The sequence below is a fragment of the Anser brachyrhynchus genome, assembly GCF_964034855.1.
Source record: "Anser brachyrhynchus genome assembly, chromosome: 25".
In the NCBI taxonomy this organism is placed as follows: Eukaryota; Metazoa; Chordata; class Aves; order Anseriformes; family Anatidae; genus Anser; species Anser brachyrhynchus.
In genome coordinates this window covers 5,434,303-5,455,234 of record NC_137718.1, presented here as the reverse complement: position 1 = coordinate 5,455,234, position 20,932 = coordinate 5,434,303, and the positions used below count along the sequence as shown (strand labels likewise).

The 20,932-nt window shown below is 55.1% G+C and overlaps 1 protein-coding gene across 15 annotated transcripts in view; it reads left to right on the top strand.

The window, feature by feature from the left end:
* The window catches only part of LOC308182841 (protein CEPU-1), a 343,323-nt gene that overhangs the window by 205,417 nt on the left and 116,974 nt on the right, over nt 1–20,932 (top strand). For 7 of the 15 annotated variants that reach the window (XM_080568115.1, XM_080568122.1, XM_080568124.1 and 4 more), the window contains one exon: nt 2,101–2,185. In XM_080568115.1, coding sequence (XP_080424241.1) covers nt 2,142–2,185 — 44 coding nt within the window. In that variant the 5' untranslated portion in view covers nt 2,101–2,141. The other 8 variants (XM_080568119.1, XM_080568118.1, XM_080568127.1 and 5 more) reach the window with 8 other exon arrangements.

Below are 20,932 nucleotides of genomic sequence, written 5' to 3'. Positions count from 1 at the left end.
AAGAGGGACTCGCAAAGCGATCCCCTTCTCACATGACCTCTCGGCACGCACAATAATAATAAAGCTCCATTTGATGGAGTGTTTCCTCTGCCCGGCGCAGCTCGTAATGTTGTCGAGATTAAATAGCACAGTTAGTGAATTAAGCGGTAGTTTACAGGGGATCCGGAGGCTCCGGGGATTAGTAACGGGCTACGGATCCTTTCACATCTAGGTCACCCGTTTGAATCCTGCTCAGGTTGGCAGCGATTTGAGGGAAAAATAAATAAATAGATTATTGGTGCTGTGTAACGGCTGTGGCGGGGCACGGGGGGGTGGGGTGAGGGGGGCAGGACTTTGGGATAAGGTCCCGCGTGGAGAAACCCTTGGGGACAGCGGATGGGGGAGGCCTGGCAGCACTGGGGTCGCTTCTAGGGGCGCAGCACCCCGCGTTCCTCCTCGGCCGTCCCGAAAGGCAGGAGCAGCCCGGGGCTGGGGTCCAGCAGCGGAGGATTTTAGCCCAAGGCAAAGCCGTGTCTCGGCTGCTGGCTCCGCACTTGCTCAGAGGCTCCAGGACTTTGTGCTCCGAGGACGGCTGCCCGGCGCCTTGCACCAGCACGGAACCGTGCCTGGAAATATGAACGTGGTTAGCTGCTAGCGGGGGGAAGGAGGAATTGCCAGGCATAAGCAAACGCGCTATTTGTTAAATTATGAGCTGATAAAAAACTACTCGGGGACCGTGCTTGCAGCTGGGGAGGAATTAGCCACCGACACTCACGCTGCGTGCCTGTGAGGGGCAGGGGACCGGGAGGGCACTCACTGCCCCCCTGATTTGGGGGGGGGGGGGGGGAGGGGGGGGAACTTGTACAGTGCCTCAGTTTCCCCTCCTGCAGAGGGGCTTTGCAACCTGGGCAGGGGCTGGTGCGGAGGCAGAGGAGGGCAAAATGTCAGAGGTGGCTCGGTGCTGGCTGCCGGCCGCAGGTAAGCACGGCGGGGAAGCGAGGGGAGAGCTGGTGGTTGGGGGGTGGGAGGGGGGTCCCCGCCGTGCCGTCCCCCCTCGGAGCGCGGTGCGGCGGGGGTTAAAGCGGGCGTCCTTCGCCTGCCAGGCGCGCCGCCGCCGCCTGCGTGCGGTGCTGGGTGCGTGTGCGGGTGCGTGCGGGAGCCCAAGTGGCGGTCAGCGATGGAGCCGCTGCCATGACAACCCCGGGAAGTCAGCCTGCGTGCCGCGCGGGGATGCTGGCGGCCAGCGGGGCTGCCATGCTGCCGCTCGCCCGCGCCCCGCCGGCCGCCCCGCTTCTGCGCTGAGGACAGCCCGGCACCATCCCACCGTCATCCCAGCATCGCCCCGACATCGTCCCGGCATCCCCACACCCCGCATCCCGTCCAAAATCAGCCTGCCTTTGGGACCTGGCGGTGGGGCCGGAGGAGAGGAACTGCTGGGCACCTCGGAGCCCTTTGCCCGCTGTGCCTTTTTGCGTCCGGACCTGTTTGTTTGTTAGCTCGCTTCCGGGGTGGTGTTTTTTTCTGGCTTTTTAAAATATTTTTTGGTGGCTTTTTTGGTGGTTTTTTTTTTGTTTGTTTGTTTGGACTGCCCCCGCTCGGGGAGCCGCGAACTCGGGACAAGTGTGCGTGTGCGGGGCGGGAGCGTGGCGCAGCCGGGCGGCTCCCGGCACCTCCTTGCCCAAGTGAGCCTCGGACTGCTTCCCGGGAAGAGCCGGCTCGCCCAGCGTCCAGCACCTTTGCCACTTCTCCTCCTCCTCTTCCTCCTCCCCCCGGCCCTCCCGTCCTCCTCCCTCACCCAAGGATACTGGGGACTCCCTCCGGATGCCGCTCGGCAGGCTCAGTGCTCGCAGGCTGCCTTTCCAGGGGCTCTCCTGATCTCCGTGGAGCTCCGCATCGCTCGCCTCCGCGCCCGCCCCGGTGGTTTTGCTCCCCCCCATCCCCACACACACGCACCCCCTCCCTCCTCTCCCCCCCTTTTCGCTCCTGGTGGCCTTGTCGGGTGTGTTTTTTGCCTGGTGGAAAAGTCCCTGCTGCCCAGGATGGGGGTCGGTGGGTGCTTAGCCCTGCCCTGGAGGTGCCTAGTCGTCCTCTGTCTCAGGCTGCTCTTCCTTGTGCCCGCAGGAGTGCCCGTGCGCAGCGGAGATGCCACCTTCCCCAAAGCTATGGACAACGTGACTGTGCGGCAAGGGGAGAGTGCCACGCTCAGGTAGGAGCCGCTGCCTTGTGGGGGGGGGGCTCTGGGGGGGGTCGTGGAGCGCGGGGCGCGGCCGGTGCCTTTTGGGGATGTGCCTCTGTTTCCCCGCGGGGGACACATCCTGTCGGCTGGCGGTGCAGGACGGGCGGCGAGCCGGAATGGAAATTTGGGTGCTGGGTTTGAGGTGTGTGGGGGGGGGGGAACGACACCTGGTGTTGGCTCAGCACCCTCCAGTCATCTCTGGGAAAGTTATCGTGGGGCTGGGGAAAAGGGGAGCGTGGTTTCCTTGTGGTCCCCGTGCTGTGCCCGTGTTTGGCTCCCCGTGTTGTGGCTGCGGGGTCCTGGTGTGGGGGGGGCTCTGGTGAGGGGGGCTCCGCAGGGGCGCGGCGCCAGTACGCATCACCGCTGGAGTTGTCGAAATCCCGGAGGGGTTTTGTGCCTCTTTTCTTGTGTCCGGACCCACTGTGATGAGGGGTGGGTGCTGCCCGCCTTAAAAATCCCCCTGCTTCAAAGGCAGTGGGGGGTGCTGCTACCTGCTGGCACTCTTTGGGGTGGGGGGAGATGGGGGGCTGGGGTTTACACCCTGCGCCGAGGTCCTGCCTGCAGCCACAGCCTGAGGGGTTTTGGGGGCTGATTTTGAGCAGTGCACCCCTGGGACGTGCTGCGCCCAGGTGCCCGTTCCTGTCCCGGCGGCAGGTGGGCGCAGTCCTCCAGGAGGTCCTGGCCAGGCTCTTTGGTAGCGACGTTGCAAATAAAAAGCTGTTTCTTAATTTTGCAGCGCTCGGGAGCAGCGCTTGCAACTCTAGTTTGCTCGGGAGGGACTTCGGTGGCGGCGCCGTGTGTAGGTGGCACGCTCACATCTGCGGGGCCAGCTGGGTGTGTGCGCGGGAGCTGCTGCGCTCCTGCTTTACGCCAGCGAGTGGAGCAGGGCCAAGCCAGGGCAAAAAAACCCTGCCCTAAAAACCCTGGGGAGGTTTTTAAGCCAGCTCCTTTCTGGCAGGGTGGAAGGATTTAAACCAGGGGCTCCGTTTTGCCCCCATAAGGTGAATCCTGCTGCTTGCAGCCCAGCTTCTCGTCCCTGCAGCCCCTGCACCTTCCCGGGAGGAAGGGATGGAGCAGCCAGGTGGCTGTCCCTGCTTTTGTCTTGTGTCCTGGCACAGCTGGACCAGGAGGCTGGGAAATTGGCGCATGAAGGTGGAGGACAGGGTGTCTTAGATCAGTGTGCACCCTATCATTTTTGGCTGAAATGAAGTAGTTCTTTTCCTCCCCAAAATATTTGGGCTCTCCCAAGCACCAAAAACCCTATAGGTCTTGCAATGGGGGTGTCAAAGAGGGAAGATTTTATGTTAGGGGGAGGTCTGGGCAGCAAAATCTGCAGGAGGGTGGCAGCATGAGAACGGGCTCTCCGCGAACTCCCTGGGAGGAGGAGGAGAAGTGCTCTGGGGTTTGTGGCCCCGACCATGCCACTGCTCTGCCCCACTCAGCCCGCTCCCCACGTGCAGCGTGCGTGCTGATGCACCGGGCGCTCGCCTGGTGTCCGCAGAGAACAAAGGGAGGCCGGGGTGAGTCAGCAGCGGGGATGCTCTCCTTGTCCTCAGCGAGGCCTGTTGGGTGGCAAATGGGTGGCAAATCCTGCACCCGCTTTGGGAGGCAGCCCTGGGGAGGGAGGGAGGGTGGCAGCTCGGCATCGCCCTGGGGCTGCAGCGTGAGCCCGAGCTCAGCTGGGGACCTGGCTGGTGGCGAGGGACGTCCGTGTCCCTGTGCAGGCACCTGGGCACGAGCGTGCCCCAGGAGACAGGCTTGGGAGTCCTGCACGTGGGCTTTGCGGTTTGCAAACGGTGCCGGTGGCATTCCCAGCGCCCTGCCCCTCGGAGCGGGCCTTGCTCTTGGAAATTGTGGCGTGCTGCTGCTGCCAGCTCCTTGCTTCAGTCTGGGAGCTGGCGAGGTGGAGGATTGCATTTTTGCAGTGGCAGGTGCTGTTTTATTTTTCCTTCTGGTCTAAGGTGGGAGCAACTGGGAGCTGTGAGCCAGCATGCCGCGTGCCCGCGGAGGTCCCAGTCCCCGCAGGCTCCGTGCTGTGGCAGTAGCCGCGAGGAGCCGAGCACGTGAAAAACGCACGCTGCCAGCCGAGGAAATCAAGGGAGCGCGAATCTTCCTCCCTGCTCCCCTCCCAGCCCGGCTCCTGGCGTAGCGATCGATCTGCTGGTGGGGAGTTAACTTGGTCGGAATAGCAATGCTGCTCCGAGAGGCTCCGGCTGCCGCCCGCAGCACCCACCAGCAACCCCGGCAGGGTGGCAGGCAGGGGCTGAAGCTGGAAGGGTGCGCGAGGCGGGGATAAACACCCCTCCTCTCTTCCCACTTGTTTCCATGCAGGGTGGGAAGATGGCGAGGTGCAGCCAAGGACTTGGAAGGAAGCATATGTCTCTGGAGGTCCCTTCTTGTGCTTTTTTTTTTTTTTTTTTTTAATCCCCAGCTGACAAAAGGGAAAGCAAGCTGAAAAACTTAGCGGCAGCTTCTCTGCAAGTCCCTCTTTGGGTGAGCTGCAAGTAGGTTACTCCATCGGTGGTGGCGGGGTGCCGGGGACCCTACATCGTCCCCGGTTAGGGAGAGCAGCCTGCTGGTGCCGGGGCAGGGCAGAGTGCTGCGTGGCTGAGCTAGCTAAGGCGTGCACCGAGGGCTGTACCCCAAAGGACCGGCGCTGGTTAATTACTTTGTGCTCCCATGCCCAGCCCTAACGCCCGTTTTAAAGGGCACGGGCGCTGCTCCGCGGCTGTTGGGTAACCGGGTTCAGCAGCCGCTGGGACGTGTGGCTGCGGGTGCTGTGGTTGGGGCTGGGGCGGTTTGGGGGCGCTGCTCAGGGCAGCGAGGTTTGGGAACCCCCTGGCTGCCGGATCCCACAGGCTCTGGGGATGCAGAAGAGGGGCTGCCAGGCAGGCACAGTGCCCTCTGCTCATTTACCTGCAGGGAGGGATCACCCGGCTACAGCGAGCGCCACAGCTGGGAGTCAGAGTAGGGCTGGAGGCACCAGAGGTGTTCAAGCGTTTCCTTCTGTTTTGGGATGTCTGCTGAAGTGTTCAGTGCTCTGATAGCAGCAGCGTAGGTCATTATTAAATTCAAACCCCTGGTTACAGCTAGGTTGGAGGCATTGGATTTACTCCAGGAAGCAGCAAAACCCCAAACCTGCAGGGATGGGAAAAGGGTCGGGGGATGCTGGGTCCCACAGCTGAGCATTTTTACTGATGCGTGCATTGGTCTCTGAGCTGAGGCTGCTCCTGCCTTTGGGGTTACACTTAGGGTTAGAGCATAGACAGCTCCGACCCATCCTGTCTGCCTTCCTCCCACCCTGAGGATGAGGCTGGTCCATCCCCTCTCCCTCCAACCCCACCGCTCCCGGGCGGTGCCTGCCCTCTCCAGGAACAAGCGATTCGCACCGTTCACAGCCCCATCCAGCGCTGGAACCGAATCCAGGCGTTTCTGAGACCTTCGGAGGAGTTCTCTTAGCACCAAAACAAATGCCTTGATTACGATTTCGCGTTAATTGGCAGCAGTCAGCGCTTTCCACTGCGAGGCTCTGACGATGCCATCAGCACGCACCGGCTCTCACACGGCATCCCCCCAAATCCACCGGTGCCCCGAGCGGGTGCCGTGCCGATCCCACCAGAGGGCGAGGACCACTTATTTCCCTGGCTCCTCTCCACATCGCCCCCGGCTTTCTTGGCTTTATTTGCTCCTCCTTTGATTCTAATGGGAAAAGTCAAATCTGAGTTTAACGTGAGATGAAGCTTTTTTTTTTTTTTAACCCCGATGTTTCCTGTGGTTTCCACTCAGGCTTTGAAAAATGTCCTGCGCTCTGCCACTAATCTCTGCAGTGTTTTACCCGAGCCTGCTTTGCAAATGTATTTTGCCCCTGTTGTGCTCTTGAAGTAATTTTCGAGAAATGATAACTTGGCCTTGAAACAAAACAAAATCAAGCCTGTTTGTTTGACTTTCATGGATACAAACAGAAACTGCCTGTTTGCGAAGCAGAAAGGAATCTTACTCAGAAATGGGACTGCTTTCTGTGGCTCTGTGCTGCTCCATTTTACCCCCTTTACCTGTGGGAATTAGTGTTTTTGTGGCGTTTTTGTGCAATGTGACAAACAGGGCTGGTCTGTGGGGTCCAAACCCGGCCCCCTCCCAACCACCTGCAGCCCCCCGGGATGGGGCTGCCCCTGCTGGCTCCCTGCTGGAGCCGTGGCATGCCTCGGCTGAGGTTTTGGTCAGCTGCCGTCATGGTTTTGCAGTCGATGAGCAGAGGAGAGCCTGCCAGAGCTGGGGGGCTGTGCTTCAGGTCGCGCATCCGTGAGTTAGCGGCGTGTGCTGCCTGGGGGCTGAGCAGGATGGGGCTGGACTTTTGGCGCTGGTAAGGAAAGTGAGACAGGGCCAAATGCAGAGCAGGGACTGTATAAAATGGTCTGGTGGTCATTATAATGTGTGTTTGGTAGCTTGTGGCTCTGTGTGTTTTCCTCAAGGCTCCCCATGCCTTTTGCTGGTGGTGGGAGCTGCCATAACCCTGGCAAAGGGACGATGCTTGGCCAGCCCTGTCCCTCACGCAGGCACCCCGAGCCATTCCCCGCTCCTTGAGGCACTCCCGTGCACTTGCACAGCCCCCTCGTTGCTGCTTCGTGTTCCTCCCCTGCACTCAGCCCTACGGCACACTGCTCCTGTGAAATATCTCATAGAATGGCTTGAATGGGCATGGAGTGGGTTGGAAGGGACCTTACAGATCATCTAGCTCCAACCCTGTCTTGTTCTGATGTTCTCCAGTTTCAGGACCTGGGGCATCTTTCGTCCTGCTGCTGTTATTTAATGAGAGCTTCCCCTATAATGACTGAAGCCCAGGAGCTTCTCTGCCTGTTCCCAAAGCCCAGGTGAGGCAGGGCCATGGCCTGGGCTCCGACTGCAGAGGCCGAGGTGCGATTACTTTGCTGGTTTCTGAGCAGTGAAGGACTTGAGGGAGCACGGGCTGGGCTGGGACCAGCCGCCAGTGCACGGGGGAAGGATGGAGCTAAGCCACCCGCTCCTACGTTAACAACAGAATTTTTTTCCCCCTGTCTTCTTTGGCGTCTGGTAAGATCACCTTCTCCTGCAAACCTCTCTGCTTTGGTTCCTGAAGGTTAGGGAATAAATTCAGGGCTGTGGTCACCCCTCCCACATTAAAATAGATCCATGTGTTGGAGAGCGCCTTCTGCATCCGTGCTCGGGAACTCAGCACAAACACAAGCAGCGGGAAGGGTTAGGGCTTGAGCTGCTGCTCGCCGCAAAGCCCAGTGCCACTTCACCCTGCCCTCTCCTCCTGGAGCTGCTGGATGCCCCTTTGTGGTGAGGGTTTCCTCTCTGTGTACCCAAGGAGCCTCCCGCACGGGGCTGCAGCACCCACACGCGGTGCTTGCGCCTGGCGAGTCGATGGCTTTGCTTGCGCCGGCACATTTCTGAAAGAGGAGTTTATTGCTAAAGTGACATGTCAGCAAATCGTAGCCACCTCTCCCCCATCTCGGAGATGGAATCAGCTTAAAGTGGAAAAAAAAAATTGTCATATGCATGGATTTTTTTTTTTTTCCCCGAGTGCAATTTCCATCTGAGATGAGACAAGCTCCTGATTGCTGTGCCAGAGGAGGGTTTCCCTTTATAGCTCTCCTGGTGGAACTGCTGCCTGTAGTTCGGTGGCGCTTGCTGGGCTGGGGTCACCTCATGCATTTCTGGAGCTGTCATCTCCACCGTGGAGCTGAGCACCTCCAGCCTACCAGCTCTGGAAAGATGCAAAGCCAGCAGGCTTGCACCCTACACCCCTCTGAGATGGGAAGGGCTGATGGGGCCGAGGGGACCGAGCAGACCAGCAGCTACGGGGCTGGCCAGTGGAATATTGCTGGGGTGGCACTTCTGATCGCTACGGCGGGTTTATGAAATGGAGGTTCAGTTCTTAGCCCTGCCAGCACCACCTCACGTGATGTTAGGAGCCCTCCTAGGTCCTATAAAAGTGTGTATTTGCGTGCGGCAATTGCAACGTTTCCTCTCCCCGGCTCCATGAGTCATCTGCTTGCTCTGCAGTCTTTTTGTGGCAGGATGCGTCCCTCTGGAAGGGAAACGCGTCCTCCTGGAGGGCACCACAGATGGGCAGCAGTGTCCTGCTCCTGCTGGGAGTTTGAGGGGGTTGCTGTGAGCGTTTTTCAGTTGTAGGCGCTGGGGAATTGTCGTTGTGGGGTTTGCGGTGTGTGGCTGTGGTGTTGTAGGGCTTCCCGGTGGGTGGATGGTCTTCGGGTTGGGGTAGGGCTTGGGGATGTGGGTGCTCGTCTTCAGCTTGCCTGAGGCACTGCCTCTTCTGCTGGCTTCAGAGCAGTTGCTCCAAGTTATCCTGCTGGAAAAGTCTTGGTCTAGCAGAGCTGTCCTTCACCCCTTCCAAACCCTGCCCGTTCCTGTTTACCGTATTAGAACTCAGAGACCCTTATTTTCCTCTAGGAGGAAAGGGGTAAAAATAGGAAGGAATTAATCTACGGCCACATCAGTGGGAGAACGGGCTAATAGAAATTGTAATGAGAACACAGTGCCAAACAAACAAGCAAATGGGAAAACGCGATCCCACCAATGCAATAGGGAGATTTATGCCGACAAAGGGGCTGATCCAGTGCTCATTAATGTCACCACGAGTCTTTATCCTAACTGTAATGGAGTGTGGATCAGGTCGGAAGACAGCATTTGAGTCTTGCTACAATATGCAAACTGTTAACGCGCCGTGCGCGGAATAGCAATGCGGAAAAGCCTTCTCCCAGCAGAAACAGTTTGCTCTTTGTTGCATGCGGCACCTTTGCAAGGCGAATGTGAAATACCTTCTGCTCCCCTTGGGTTTGCTTTTCAGAGGTGCAAGGCTGCGAAGGAGCCGCCGAAGTCTGAGAACCAGGCTTAGCTGTCTGGGTGCTGCGGTGTCTGCTGAAATGCCAAGCGCGCCTTAATCATTAGTATATTAAAAATCTCACCTTAAGTAAGGATTCTTCAGCCGGCAATTAGTGGCGTTGGCTCTGCCCAAGCAGCAGGCACGCCGGAAGGCAGTCGATAGTTTATATGCAAAGAGAGGAGATGGGAGAGCAGGCGGGTGGCTACGGGAAGTCCGAAGGCAAAGGGGTTTCTGCAGCTGGATTCCCCCTGGAAGGAGAAAACGGGGTCAGGGGGTGGGGACGGGGTGCGGGGGGATGAGGTGGGGACACCCCGGGGAGGGTGCCGCGTCAAAAAGGACACCGAGGGTCAAACAGGAGACGTGCGAGTCCGGCTCTGCATGTCAATGAGGACAGAGTAAATAAGGAATAAAACCACCTTCCAACACGAGCAGCTGGTGAAATATCACAGTTTTTTTGTTGGTGGTTTTTTTTTTTTTTCCCTCCCAGAGATGGGAGATTTTGACCGGCTCTGCAACCACAAATGGCTCTGACACCTGCATCTGTTTTATCAGACACATGCAGAGCCCCAGACATGATCCAAACGTTCATTTCTTTGGATTTTTGAGTCTGATTTTTTATTTTTTTTTCTCATGATGGGACCATTATTTTCCCAGCGTTGCATTTGCTGTTCAGCAAAACCAGGGTACTTAAGTTCTTGCACGTCTCTAATAAGGAACACAATGGAGAGTTTTTGGCCAAAACAAATTCTCAAAGGTACAGAGGAAGAGCAGGGCAGCTCCAGGTTTAGAGTCGCTCCCAAATCTGTAGGTGGTTTGGACCTACAGGTAGGCACAGAACTGACATTTGAGGTCACGTTTGGGTTCTTACCCTTAAGTCACCCAAATTCAGTATATTACGGGTGAGGGGCTTTTTTCCAGGATAATCTTTATTACATTACATTTCTGTTCTTCTCCTACAGTCCAATGCCAAGGTCTTGACTTCAAAGGAAGAGCAACGTAGGTGAAAACTTGAGCAAGTGTTTTCCAAGTCTCTGAAGGTCTGAATCTCATCTTGTATTGGCATTCGGTGCGAGCTAGCACCTGCCTCTTGTACTTTTATGTGAAAATCTCACACTGAAGTTAGTTTGCTACGTAAGAATATATATATATACGTAAGAATATAAGAATATATATATATATATATACATACATATTCTGAAAAAGATCTTTTTACAAAGAAAGAAACATTTTTTCTTGTAAGAAGAAAATTCTATTTCATTCTTGCGCACCTTGACTGGAAAATGTTTATTTTAGAATTTTATTGTTGGGAAAAGGGCGGATTTGGATTTGGTTGAAGGAAGAGTCTTTTTCTTTTAGTCAGGGTTTGAGTTCATTGAAGTATCTTGTCAAATTTTACAAGAAACATTTTGATTCAGCTGAAGCAAGATTTAGGGATTTAGAGCGTCTTATGGGAAATAGTGTAATTTTGACTTCATTCAGTCTCAGAAGGGAAAAATTCCTGGAATCAGTTTCCCTTGAGCTGCAAAAAATCTTTTCCTGCCCACCTCTGCTGCTTTATGTTTTGAAATCAATTTTTTCTCTCTTACTATGTCCTTCCTATTGCTTTCTTCTAGCTGCGAGAGCTGTTCTGCTTGGCTTGAACAAGGTTTCTGTTGAATATCAGCTCTCTGAGGCCGACTTTTAGGCTGTCCGATGCATGTTGTGACCCTGTTTGCTCAGCAAACTTGTGCAGCATACAAGTTGGCAAAATGCTGTGTTGTGTGGGGAGGGAGAAGTTTGGGTACGGTGCTCCAAAGCACCCCGGTGGTGTATGTGGGACGTGATTTAGTTGTCTGCAGCCATGAGGAGCAAAATGTGTCCGATACCCTTGACGTGTGTGCTCCTGGGAGGCTGAAGGAAGCCTCTCCCCTCTCTAGATGTTTATGCTCCGTGCCATGGCAGGACCTGGTCAGAAGGCCAAAATCCCCTCGTGGGTCGTGACTGCTTTGTCGTGGAGATGGATGTTTGGGGGAGATGCCTTCACCGGGGCACATCAGCTGCATCTCCTGAATTTCTCTGCTTGTCCTTGGCTGGTGGAGGACGGCAGCTGCAACCTGGTTCCAAGCCAGCAGCGTGCAGGCTGTTGATGGTGTTTAGCAAGACGTGGGGCTTCCAGCCCAGGCACGTTGGCGTGTCTGGAACCAGCATCTGTGACATGTTGGGCGCGAGAGGCCCACCTGGATCAGCGCGGTGACCTCTGCCTGTTCAAGTGGCGCTGCCCTAGGGAGTCTCAACAGCTGGCCACGATTGTGGGGTGATAAATGTCCTCCTGGTCCATCTAGGAGTGCCAAAATCTTGATGGGTAGGCATCGTGTAGAAGCTCCAGCCACCCTGCTAGGACCAAGGCCAGGCTGGACGGGGCTTTGAGCAACGTGGTCTGGTGGGAGGTGTCCCTGCCCGTGGCGTGGGGTTGGAATCAGATGGGCTTTGAGGCCCCTTCCAACCCAACCCATAAAACCCTGATTTTATGACCTCGGTTGGTTTGGTGGGAGCTGGGCCGTGCCCTCTGTGATGCGCTGGGGAGGAGGGGACGTTGCCGTGGGGTGGTATCCTGGGGGCACTGGGCTTTCGGGGGCATGGAGGGAGGCTGGGACCTCGCGGGGCTGGGAGATGGGGAGATGTCAGCTCTACCTCGCAGCTTCCCTTTGCGGCGCCAACTGTCAGTAATTTAACTAACGTTTTGTAAATAAATGTGGCATTCGGACAGCTGTCACCGCGCCTGTTATAAACACTCCTTTTGTCACTAGAAGCTGGCAGTGCCGCTCCGTTTCCCCTGCAAATGCAGCTACCACTGCCAGTTAGCTCCTGGAGCCAGGGCTGTCAAGGAGCCGCATGCCGGCCGGCGGCTGAGAGGCTGTGGCTTTGCGCAGGGAGCCCAGCGAGGCATTGCCAGGGCCTGGTGCGAAGGCAGCTTTTGCATCTCAGAAATAAATAAATGGCCTGATCAGCGAGCGAGAAAACCCATCGCAATGATCCCAGGCGGTCCAGCTGCAGTGCCGGGGGTGGCGCTTGTCCCTCTGCCACCGCATCCCTGCCCTGTGGGGACCCCAAGTAGGGTGCGCCCAGCTGGATCCCGGCTTTGGGGCACCCAGGGAGCAATTTGGCAGCAGCACCACGATTGCTTTTCACATTGGCGCCTGGGCTCTGCGCACATTAGGCCTCGATTTCGGTAAATTCGGTCTCTCCGGGACTGGGTTGGATTGGAGCGCGGAGATCTGTCCTTGGAGCCTGTTGGTCTTGCTTGTCCTATTAGGAGCATATTCCAAAGCTTCAGGCAGTCTGGATGCCTCTCCTCCTAACAAGCCTGACTGGAGAGAGGATGCTGTCGTCTTTTTCCTTGACGGGAAGTCTCGATTCCCAACCTCCTCTCATTTTTCAGGGACCCTAGCACCTCCCAACCTCCCTCCCCTGACCCACGGCGCTGTCAGGAGGTTGTCTCCTGGTGTAGGGTGTTACAGCTTCCTGCAGTCAGCACCTCCAGCCTCGCTGTGCTGCACTGATGTGTGATGCAGGCAGTATAGGAGCCGGCACATGACAACTCTCTCTCTAAGCTGCTGTAAAATTAGCTTCATCTCAAGTGGCAGAAAATGATCATATCCTCGCTTGAGGGCGATGAAGAATATTCCTGAGTCACTGCTAGTGATGAAACAGGCAGAAAATCCAGAGTGATGCACAACTGCCCACTCGGTTTTAATCGCCGAGGCTATTTGCTGCTGCAGAGCCTGCAGAAGCAGCTTCCTCCTCCTCTCCCTCGTCTCCATCCATCACCTGATAGTGACCCAGGCTGCTCATCCCGTCAGGGCAGGGCCATTTCCAGTCCTACCAGCGCTACGAGCACCCAGTGCTCTTGGCTGTTCCCCGGGAGGAGAGGAGGGGGTAAAAGCTTCCTTTTCTGAAGGGAATAGAGGGTACAGAAGCAGCCCGTGGTCCTCAGTTCTCCTCCTTGCAGGCTGCACAAATTCTGCAGCCTGTGAAAAGCCCTCCTCCAGGATCACCCTTGTCTCCACAAATTTCCCCTGCGCTCGTGTCTCAAAGGCAGCCGCCGCGCCTAGGAGAGCGTTTCCTTTCATGTTCCTCCCATCAGCTTTAGTTCAAAGCTATCTCCCTGGATTTTTATGTCGCTGTCTTGGAATAAAGCACCCCCTTTCCTGCAACTGCCAGCGCAGTGCTTGGGAAACGCCTTGCCAAATTTGCTGGTGACTAGGCCAAGAAAACCCTTCAAAACACCGATGATCAGAAGCACGGCACTGCAATGCTTTCATCCCCTGCATATGCTCCCTGCCAGCCTGTCAGAGCCGAGGACTCCTCGAAGGAGGCTCCCTGCAAGCCTGGCTTTGCCAACTGTCCCCGTGTTCAGCATCAGCTCCCCCACACCCAGGGTGGAAAGGTCTGTAAACCCCTGGGGAGGTTTGCACGAGGCTCAGGGCTCTCCTTCGTGTCCTGCTCTTTGCCCACCTGCAGATTTGCTTCATCGTAGTTTTGGGTGGAGAACTGCAGCAGTTCTCCAGACTGTGCAGAGCTAGACGCCTGAATGAATGGTCTCTTTTCTCCTCCCAGGACTTGTCAGTATTTATCCCTTAACCTGATTTTAGATGTTCTCTATCCTGCAGATTTGCCAGGATATGCTATTCATACAAAACTCTCCTGGTGTCACACTTCTGCTAGCATAGCTTAATATCTCATACCAGCCTGCGAGGGGAATAAGCAGTGCTGGCGAAAGCACAGATGCGCAGGCATAAATGTGTCAAAGCGGAGGTTTTGCCAGCGTAAAACCATTGCAGAAGCTCGCTCTCCTGATGGAGATTGCCGTACCAGCAAAGTTTTTACGCGCTGCTTGGCCGAAGCCAGGCAAGTTTCCGCGAATCCCGCTCTCCTCTCCATAATCCCCGGCAGCTTTGCACGCCGCGCGTTGATTTGTCTCGGTGATCATGTCAGCGCAAGCAGGTGCAGAGCTGCAGGACATACGCTGAGCATCTTGCTTTGGTGGTTGTTCCAACACGGAGCCGCTTTATCCTCGTGCCGCACGGCGTGATAAACGCGCCTTCCTCCTCCCCGGCTTAATTTCCTTTCTGCCTCATCCCTTCCCCAAACCCCTGGTGCCTTTTGGGTGAGGTTCAGCAGCAAGCTGGGGGGGGGAGATGAGCGCTGAATGGCAGAGCTGGGTGGCGATTTGGGGTTTTTGAGTGTCAGAGCTCACCATCCCCGAGCAGGCTCCTCTTGCATTCTGCACACGCCGACCATCGGTGCGCACGGAAACCGGCTATATCTCTCTCCATCTAGATATATATCTAGATATATACATACACCTTGTGCACAGCTAATGAACTGAGATAGATACAGAGCAGGGGGAGAGTAATTCCTGCGGATACCTGCTGGGAGACGCGGGGCACAGAGATAAAGGCAGCGGGAGTCGGTGCAGATGGCGAGCGTGGAGGCTGCGGGTGCCCACAGGAAAGCGATGCTTTGCCAAAACGGAGCCGGGGGCACCTGGGGCAGGTGGGGGGACAGGCCAGCAGTAAACGCTCTAATCTTTTCGCCGGGTGCTGCCAAGTGCTGCTTGTTGCTCCTGCTGTGGCTCTGAACCGGCCCCCGCTAACCGCTGGAAAATCAGGAGGCTAACGGGAGAGGGAAGGCTGGCTTTGTTTGTGGCGTTTATTTTATTTTCGTTCCTGGCTTGGGAAGGAAGAAATAAAGTTGGATTTCAAGTGGGGTTGTTGCAGTAATGGAGGGAAATGAGAAATGCTCTTCAGCTGCCTTCTCCTTCCTCGCGTCCCCATAAATAACCCTTCTCGCTCGGAGACGGCTCGCCTCTTACTTAGAGAGCACATTTTGGCTGCCTTATTTTTTTTATTTTTTTATTTTTTGCTGCGGCTCAAGGGCCCCTTTCCTGAGGGCAGTGCACCTTGTCAGCACCTGGCATCCCTCGGGGCTGCTCCCCGGGAAATTGCTCTCACTCCTCCCACGAACACCAAGCTCCCAGGCTGGTTTTGGGGAGCCCTCGTGGTGCGGAGCGCTGCTCCCCAGCAGCCGTGGCTCTGGGGCGTTGGCGCCCTCCCGGCTTTCCAGCCAGCTGCTGATGCCACGAAGGTCCCAAGCACTAGGGGTCGGTCCATGGGGGTGGACTTCCAGGCTCTTGGAGAGAGAGCCAAAAATTGCTTAAAATGCCCACGATGCTCTTTGAGGATCCTTCAGTGTCCTGCCAACACCCAGGCTTCATGAAACCCGGTCCAGCCGTGCAATGGCTTTATCCAGCAGTGAAGCAGAGCTTGCAAATTGCATTTGGGAACCACGGGACAAAAAGTGTCATTGCAGAGATGTTTCCTGGTATCCGTGTGATCTTCCTTCAAGGATTTTTGGACAGATGTCCTGTAGAGTTTAGCCACTAGCCTGGAAGTCACTCAGACCTTCCTTGTGAATTTGTGGAAGCAGGGTGTAGACGATGGCTCTTCCCCTGTGTGTCCCCTTTCCCCTTTGCTGTTTCTGCTGATTTTTGTGAATCAAACAGCGGATTTCATTCAAGTTTTGCAAAGGGCTGGGTGGTGTTTCTGCAGCTTCCACGAAAGCAGGCAGGCTGGGTAGGTGCTGACAGACCCCGTTAGCTGTCGGAAATAGTGAAGGAACGAGCTCGACTCTTGTACGAGACACCTGAGAACCCACAGGGGCATTGGCTTGATGCAGGACTTGGGTTAGGGAGCTTCAGTCTGAACTGGTGTCGCATAAAACACCCAGACGCGCAGGACACCGTGGGTCCTTCGTTGTGGTGTGCATGGAGCTGCTTATTAAACGCAGCAAGGAGGCCGGGTGGGGGGGCTGATCCCTGCAGGCTGTGTGCAAGGCAAATGGTGAAGCAAATGTGGTGGTGGTGGAGGTGGGCTGCCTGTCCTGGCGTCGGGAAGAACCAGAAAAGCTCAGGGTTTCCTTCTTACCGCTGCCGATACCGAACGGGGGGAGGCTGCGCTTTGCTAGGCTGAATCCGAAGACTGCAGCAGCTGGTGGCTATGGCACTGCTGAAGCGGGCTGGCTCACCCTTCACTTCAAGGGGGAAAAAAAAGCACAACAGCAATGATGAGAGAGGAAAAAAAATTTTAAAAAAGCCCATAGCTCGCTTTCCAGAAGTTCCTAATGCTGCAACAGGCAAAGCATTGGAGATAAAAGAAATAAAAAAGCGAGGGAAAGAGGGAGAAAATGCATTTATGAGCTCTCAAGCTAACAGCATGCAACTCTCATATTATTTTTCGTTCTTAGCCTTTGAAAGAGAACAACGGCCCGGAGCCTTCTCGGCAGATGGACAATGTGCATGCCTTAACCACTTAACAGCCATTAGCCTAATTTCACGTACCGGAGCCAAATTAAATAATAAGTAAGAGGCTATGAAAAGCTGGTTTGGAGGCTGCGTTACTGCCTTTCACTTGATAACCTTCTCATAAACAGATGCTCTCTCTCTACCCTATTAACCTTGTCTGAGAGCGAGGGGGGGGCTTTGGTGAGGCGAACAAGCCAGGCTGGGATGGCGAGGGGGGGGACGAGGTGGGCTGGGGGGGGGCAGATGTGCAGGGGCCAGATGTGCGGGTCCTCCGGAGCTCGCCGCCCACCCCCTGGCAGTGGCGGAGTTGCAGAGCAGGAGCCCGATGTGCGGCTGCGTCCAGGTCGTCGCGACGTGCCAAATGATTCCTCTCGCTCAGCGAGCCCATCTGTACCTGCCGGCAGAGGCTGCGCCTCCCGGAGCTGGCTTCGTGGGCAAATCTGCTTCGCTTGGAGGAGAGGGGAGATGGAGCCCACGCACCCCGGAGGGGAGGTGGACCCGTGCTCCGTGCCCCTCTGCTCCCCGATTTGGGAGGGCATGGGGGGCTGCAGCGTGCTCCGTCCTGCGTCTGCCCCTTTCGGATGGAGGCATTTTGCTGCTCTTTGCCTCTTTCCCCCCCACCATGTTGCAGTAGGAGCAGTAGTACTTGCCTAAGCTTTGGGAATTTGCGAGTATTAATTAGCTTGCAAAATGCTTTTGACGTTAATGTGGTCATGGGAGGGTGAAGCATTTGCAGGTGTGCACAGAAGCAATTGGTTCCTTTTTTTTTTTTTTTTTTTCCTGCAGAAGATTTGGGGGTGGCTGCTTTATTTCTGCACCGACCTCCCCGCCACTACCCCCTGTTCCGAATTTCAACTTCGGGCCTCTCAAAGTTCGTCGGACCAACCCCAGAATTATAGATGACTGTGAAACTATTTTTGGTGAAAGGCTTTATTTATTAAAACGCTATCTTCCTTCGTTAAAAAGATGCATCAACAGGGAATAGGTGGGCAGCTCCTGTTAGCATAGCACACCGTGCAAGCCAATGTCTAAAAATAATGCGCTCCTGCCGGGTGCTTTCTCAGCTGCAGGAGCTGTGAGATGTCCTCTAGGTGCAAGATTTCCAGCAGTTTCTTGGTGCCAGCTGCTGGGTGCACGGCGAGGTCCGGAGCAGAGGCAGAGACGTGGCTGCTTTGCTCGCACGGAAATTTGACTTCTGTTCCTTGTTGGTTTTGCTCCTTCCTCCGAGCTGTCACGCAGGCTCTGCTTTCATATGCAAAATCCGTCATCTGACTGGCAGGGAAGCCAGCTTGCTTACAAGTTCGCTTCATTTTGGTCCAAGGAGGAGTAAATTACTTGCAGCCTGTGGCTGGGACGCCTGGAAGGGCTTCGTGCTGGGTGGACTCCGAGGTTCGGATGAGGCTGAATCTCATTTCACGTGGCCTTTCCCTCCTTGGGGCACTCGCAGTGTCCCTCTCCTGTACCTGGCTGCCTGTCTGTACGAGACTTGCAGGTACTTAATGTCTTTGAGCCATCTGTTCTTCTGTCAAATTTAGTTAAAATTGGCCAAAGACTTCACAAATTATTGGGGAATATTGCTAGACAGAGGCTCGCAGGCAAAGAGAACGAATGCATAAGCTCATTCCGGTAGGAGTCTGGGCTAAAAATACAGCGGGGTATATTATTCAGAGCCGAGACAGCTGGGGAGATGGGATCCACATCCAACCTTTCCCCGTGCGGGGGATGCTCTGTGGTTTTGACTTGGGTCTACTTTTTTTTTGGTGCTGTAGAAAGCTTCTCTGCGGAGATGGGCTTTGCCTTGGGTGGGATGAGGCCCCTGCTTTTCCATGCCTGATCTCAGAAAGCCTTGGGAAGAGAGAGGAGAGTGGGGCACCCCTTGGAGAGTGCATAAGGTCTTCAGACAGGGTGACTCTCATTTTGGAGGTGCCTTTCTCTTGTATTTGATGTAGGTGACCAGCGCAGGCTAAGGTGAGATGAAATGTGTCTGTTCCAGGAGACAAAAAGCAAAAGGAACCGGCAAAAAGCCCCCTCAAAGGCTGGGTGGCTCTCAATCAATTAGCATTTCTGTAGGAGCACAGAAAAGCACGAGCAATCTGGGATACTTGCTCATGTAACTGCAGGTGTCTGGGATGATGGATGTCTGCATCTGAGCGTGTTGCCTAGTCCCCCTTTGCAATCGCTGGAGAGCAATGGGCCTTTTTAGGGTGCAATTCATCCCAGTCTAAGGCAGATGTCTAAAATAGGTCAGACAGATTGTGTCCTAGCAGTGCCTTTTTCTCTCCATTTGCTATAAAATGGGGTCCAAATGGCTAGCTCGCATGTCGATGTGATAAATCCCAACCCAAGCATTTAGAAGAAGTGATAGGATCAAAAAAGGAAACATCTAACACCCGTCAGAGGGTGGCGTTGGAGCCGGGTGCAAGTGTTTGGCTGGCAAGTTGCAGGAATGCACCAGATACTTCCTCAAGCAGAAATGGGGCAAGAACAGACGTATTTTGGTGCTTTTATTTTGTTTTGAATTGGCTTGGGGTTTTTGATTTATTTTATTTTGGATCCTGAGTCCATTTACGTCTCATCCCTCTAACTTCCAGAAGACTCAGCTAAGCAATTCTGGACATGGCTTGTCATTAGGCACCTCGCACAGCAACCTGCGAGTTCATTAGCATTCTTTTAGCGCTAACGAAATGTCCAAGCTGCATCTTTTCTGCATGAGAGGCTGAAATGCTTTAGCAGTAAGGGAAAACCAGCCTCCAGTTCAGACCACCCGGAGCAGACCTTGCTCTGCCAGCAAAGCGCTGTTTGTGTCAGCGAGGCAGAAACGACCCCCAGGAGCAAAAAGAAAAAGCTGGTGGGGAGAAAGTTTTATCTTTATGAACGCATCCGCAGCCTTTATAAACGCATCTGCAGCGGGGGCTCTGCCAGCGCAGCTGCTGGAGGTGAGTTCGTGCAGAAGACTGCATGGCTCCCAACATCTGCAGTTACAGAGAAAGCACCGGGGCTACGTTACGGCTGCTCTGCCCTCTCCTGCTCCCGTAGGAACCCGGAGGGCTGTCTGGCTCTGCTGTGTGCTCCAGGCTCCTCTGTGCCGGCGTGCCCGAGGAGACCCGGGTGCAAGCATCCCTTCTGGCTGAGGCCACCAACATCAAGGGGCGCAGAGGGAAAGTCAGCACGAGGGGGTCGCTGTGCCCTGCCTGCCTGAGAGGCTTCCGTTGATTTTTGTTTTCTTCAATGGGAACAGAGCTGACATCCATTAAGCAGCCTCACAGCCTCTCCGGAGCAAGGCATGGAGGCAGCAGAGGCTTCACTCGCTGCTGGTTTTCTCTCTTCGGCTTGTGCATTTCTCTCCTGCTGCTCTCTGCTAACGCTCAGCAGCTCGGGCCTCAGTCGGGGAGGCGCAGAGGGGTTTGAGAGAGGAGCAGGAGAAACATGAGGTGGGACTGAAGCTCCCCTCATCTGACTCATCCCCGGGACGTATCCGTGCTTTGGGAGGCCCACTATTTATTTAACCAGCCCAGACATCCACGGATAGCTCGTCAAAACAGCCGTGGCAGAGGATAGCTGGGAGAAGCCATCCCTCCTGGCTTCGTCTGGCAGCTCTGGTGTTTTTCCTGCCCGTCTGCGGGTGCTGGGCTCGTGTTGGGATTGCAGATAGCGGGGTGCAGAGGGAGCCCTCGGGTGCCTCGGTGGGCGCTGGGTGCTGCTCCACTGAAAGGCAGCTGCAGTCGCTTGGGCAGAAGGATTTCTTTCTTCCTCCCAAGTTTGCCTAAGAAAGAGGCTTGAGGGTGGGTGGAAGGAAAAGAAATAACAGATATCTAACATATGATATAGATTAAGCTTATACAGATCATATATAAATACACGTTTGACGTTAGATATTGTCTGATGAATTCTCAGCACAATATTTTGCTCCGTGTTGTGTTTATTTACTCTTTCTCCCCTTATTTTCGGTGTTCTTGTTTCCCGTTGCTAGCTGTCACTGTGCAGCTCTGCAATAACCGAGTTTTGTATTCAGTTGCAGAGTTTTCTTTGGGGGGTTGGTTTTTAATATACTGTTTATGAAGAAGCCTGATTTTTGGGAGCGGTGCAGCAGAACGTTTCTGCAGTGAAGGGGAAGGTCTCAGGAAAAAAAAAAACACAACACGAGCAAACAAACAAGAGGAGGATAAAAGGATTGCTGGACCTTTTGGACAATGAGTACTGCAGAAATACCTTTGACATTTTCCCAAACTTATTAGACGGGTCCTGAGCTTACCTGCTGCCCAGTCTCCAAATGTCTCTGCCTAGCCCAGACCTTTGCTGCTGATTTCGTCACAGACCGCGTGTTGCTAGCCCAGCCTTGCCACACAATTCCCTGGAAAAGCAGGCTGGATCTGGTTTTTAATGAAGGAATTGTTAATGCTGGCATGTACAGAGGCTCCTGTCTCTGTTTAGGAAAGCAGGAGTTTCCTCACTCCCTCTCCAATCCCCATGCGCTCAAAAGATGTTCGAG